This window comes from Trachymyrmex septentrionalis, unplaced genomic scaffold, assembly GCF_001594115.1.
Source record: "Trachymyrmex septentrionalis isolate Tsep2-gDNA-1 unplaced genomic scaffold, Tsep1.0 scaffold52, whole genome shotgun sequence".
In the NCBI taxonomy this organism is placed as follows: domain Eukaryota; kingdom Metazoa; phylum Arthropoda; class Insecta; order Hymenoptera; family Formicidae; genus Trachymyrmex; species Trachymyrmex septentrionalis.
Genome location: NW_017305694.1, coordinates 456,239 through 457,173, shown reverse-complemented (window position 1 = coordinate 457,173; position 935 = coordinate 456,239). Strand labels below are relative to the sequence as shown.

General features: G+C 28.2%; 1 protein-coding gene across 1 annotated transcript in view; it reads left to right on the top strand.

Annotated features, from left to right (window-relative positions):
- Window positions 1-308: 308 nt before the first annotated feature.
- LOC108751795 (probable tyrosyl-DNA phosphodiesterase) overlaps window positions 309-935 on the top strand; it is a 3,010-nt gene continuing 2,383 nt past the window's right edge. Inside the window, exons 1-3 of the mRNA XM_018492204.1 lie at window positions 309-606; window positions 685-847; window positions 906-912. Of these exons, the coding sequence (XP_018347706.1) occupies window positions 535-606; window positions 685-847; window positions 906-912 (242 nt within the window). The 5' untranslated portion in view covers window positions 309-534. The remainder of the gene's footprint in view (window positions 607-684; window positions 848-905; window positions 913-935) is intronic.

Here is a 935-nt window from a genome sequence, read left to right as displayed (position 1 = left end):
TGTCAAATAAGTGCTTAAAATCGATGCAATAAACAACTTTAAGATTACTTTCAGAGAATTCTTTATGAAGATATTTCTCAAAGAACTCTTTTATTTCTTAAAGATATCTTAAAGTTGTTTTATACATCATTTTAGACATGCTCATAAGGTAAATAAAAATAAAAAAACAATTATGAAAATTACAAAATAATAGAGGACTTTTTGATTCAACTTAGTCCGCCCGATCTACACATTAGTGCTTTATTGAAACTTACCGAACATCCTGTGTATAACATTCAAATATCTTATCCACAATGTTTTATCGCAATTTATCTAGATATTACTTACTCAGTCTTCTCTAGGATTGGAAAATCTGAAACAACTTAGGATAATTCTCAGGATAAAATTTGCAGTGTAAACAGTTGTTATTATAATTGGTAATTAAATAATCTACTAAAACACAATCTTTGTCTATTACAAAAAACAAATTTGAAGGAAAAAGTAACAAGTCATAAGAAATCAACAGCTAGCACAGAGGAAGGTAAATTTAAATAAATGGCTGCAGGAACTGACACACATTCTAAAGCTTTGATTGGCGAAGAACATAAGAATTCGGAAAGCAACAAGGTTAGTAAAATTAAAATAATAAGATTATGAATCTTAAATTGCGAAACGTAAACGCAATAAAGATAAATTTTCTATTAGACGAGGAAGAAAAGTCAGGAAACAACATCAGAAGCTGGCTCTTCTGATTCAGAAAAGAATAGACAGAAAAGCACAGAAAGCATGAATAATTGCATAAATGATCAACAGGATATCGATGACATTCAAATTAATTCTAAAAACAACGAAGGAGATACAAGTTTAAGTATATCTATAGTGGAATATCTGAATATATATCAAGATTTTGATTCAAAAAAATCAAGAAAGAAAGTTAAAAATAAGGCTATTGATAC